The 2519-nt window shown below is 43.2% G+C and overlaps 1 protein-coding gene across 1 annotated transcript; it reads left to right on the forward strand.

The window, feature by feature from the left end:
• Positions 1-585: 585 nt before the first annotated feature.
• LOC143793415 (vomeronasal type-2 receptor 26-like) lies at positions 586-1546 on the forward strand. Its single transcript, XM_077280366.1, has one exon. The coding sequence runs from the start codon at positions 596-598 to the stop codon at positions 1487-1489; it is 894 nt and encodes a 297-aa protein (XP_077136481.1). The 5' UTR covers positions 586-595; the 3' UTR covers positions 1490-1546.
• Positions 1547-2519: the final 973 nt, after the last annotated feature.

Genomic DNA, 2519 nt, shown 5'->3' on the forward strand with positions numbered 1-2519 from the left:
CTAATCTGTTCCTAAACAATTACCAAGAGGCCTCCAGTATTTAGTGCAGCTCCACCCAGTGGACTGGGCCTGTGCAATGTGTTAGCTCAGTTTGTTTTTTGCTTCTGAGCTGCCAGGCCTTGCTTTGTGTCTTATGACATTGAACTGCATGGATGCAGTCCTTCAAGCTCATGGAAGTCACACAAAATATTAAATATGACTCTAATAGCACCAGAACTTCATTCACCAATGTTATGCAACATATATTTGTATTTTAAGTTAATTATTTGTTTGAATATAACATTATTTTCTGTGGGCGACAAAACTTTTGTCTTGCCAAAATCTGACCATTCTGTGTCCATTAAATGATCAATATTTCTGCATTGATGCCAATTTATTTTCTTAACCTTAATCACATTTTGGAGGGTTTCACCTTTCAAAAGAATAATTTACACAACCAATGGATGAATTTAACGTCAGGTTATAAACTTTTATTTACATAACATGGATAAGTGACATAACTTCTGTCAGGGAGTGTAGACAGATAATAGATAGTTATTCTTCCAACAATAAAAGTAACACGTTATTAAATTTTTCTACAGACAGCGAGATCTGCATGAAATGCCAAAATGACAAATGGCCAAATGAGAAGAGAGACCAGTGTCTGCCTAAAGTGATGGAGTTCATCTCTTACCAGAATGACACAATGGCTTCGGTATTTTCCTGTATCGCGGTCTTCGGATGTCTTGTGACCAGCTTCACATTTGGGATATTTATTTCCTACCGGGACAGTCCTATTGTTAGAGCCAATAACCGGAACCTGAGTTACCTCCTCCTGGTCTCCATCTTTCTCAGCTTTCTCACTGTGTTTTTGTTCCTTGGTCGTCCCAATGATGTAACTTGTAGATTACGTGAAACCAGTTTTGGATTTTTCTTCTCAGTAGCCGTCTCTTCACTTCTCGCCAAGACTGTCATGGTTTGCGTTGCTTTTAAGTCCACCAAGCCTGGAAGCGCCTGGAGAAAATGGCTGAATGTGAAACTGCCCTATACCATAGTGTTGTTGTGTTCTTCCCTTCAGGTTGTAATCTGTGTTTTGTGGTTGACTATTTCTCCCCCATTCCAAGATCTGGACACTGAGACTTATCCTGGGATTCTCATCATTCAGTGTAATGAAGGCTCAGATATCTGGTTCTACTCCATGTTGGGCTATCTGGGGCTCCTGGCAGCTATGAGCTTTGTTCTGGCTTTCTTGGTGAGGACATTACCGGACAGTTTCAACGAGGCTAAGTACATCACCTTCAGCATGCTGGTGTTCCTCAGTGTCTGGATTTCCATGATCCCGGCTTATCTGAGCACCAGAGGGAAGAACATGGTGGCTGTGGAGATATTTGCAGTGATGGCTTCCAGTGCTGGACTTTTAGGTTGTGTGTTTTTCCCTAAATGCTTTATTATTTTGTTTAAATCTGGAATGAATAATAAAACGGAGCTGCTCGGAAAAAGAAAGGAATGACGGCACAATATTAGGAACCACTGATAATAATGACTAATTCTGTACATTAGACCCATAGAAACCATTTTAAAGTAAGATGTACGATTCTCTATCAACCTGTGTATGAAATAAACATATAAAAATGTCTTATCCCGTTATCTCCAGTAATTGATGTATTTATCAGGACTTCCCATATTTGTATTATAGTTTGGGAAATGTAGAAATTTCTCTGTGGTTTTGGTAAATGATCTGCTTCCTCCTTAAAGAGAATCTTTTAGCAGTTTCTCCATGTTAAACTGGACTCATCATGGAATAGCGGCTGCAGAGCTGAACATGAGTCGCCTGCCAGGGCCGTGGGGTACCTGATACTGGGTCCAGTGTTCACAGGGGGATGTCACGGTGGCGACCTGGTCCGTAGACCTGGGCGCCCATGTAAAATGGATAATTGAATAAAGTTCAGTGGGGACCGACACTGCTTTAAGGGGTACTCTGGGGTGATGTTATGGCAGCTAGATGGTATACCTTCCCACAGGTGAAGTATATCCCCAGGGCTCCCGGTGTGTAGATGGAAGATGGTGAATAGTGCAGTAAAGAACGAGGACACAGGTTTGCATTCTCTTTACCTGGTTTACTGTAGGCTTCAGTCAACCGCAGTCCAGGGTACCAGATCACAGGCTAGGCAGGGTCCGGCCGGCTTGGAAGCAAATCCAGAGTCCCCTTTACCAGGTGAAGTTAAAAGCCTTCCTCTAGTGCGGTTGTGTTGTAGTCCCTTACTACCTATGGTTTCAGATAAGGTCCTCACAGTTCTTCTCTGTCCCCCATATAGGATAGGACAATACCTGCATGACAGGTAACTCGAGCCTTTTTACAGGGACTCTAGCCTGCCCCTGGCTCTTTGTGTTACTGTGTCTCAGGTGTCTGTGGCGGACAGGTAACATGCAGTTCAGCTGTCCTGCCTGTCTCTGCTGCAAGTTGTAGAGTCCCTTACAACCTCGCGGTGGTCTGGCTACCGGTTATCTGCACTTCAGAAGGAGGCAGCCTGCTCATAGCT

The sequence above is a fragment of the Ranitomeya variabilis genome, chromosome 1 (genome assembly GCF_051348905.1).
Source record: "Ranitomeya variabilis isolate aRanVar5 chromosome 1, aRanVar5.hap1, whole genome shotgun sequence".
NCBI classification, from domain to species: domain Eukaryota; kingdom Metazoa; phylum Chordata; class Amphibia; order Anura; family Dendrobatidae; genus Ranitomeya; species Ranitomeya variabilis.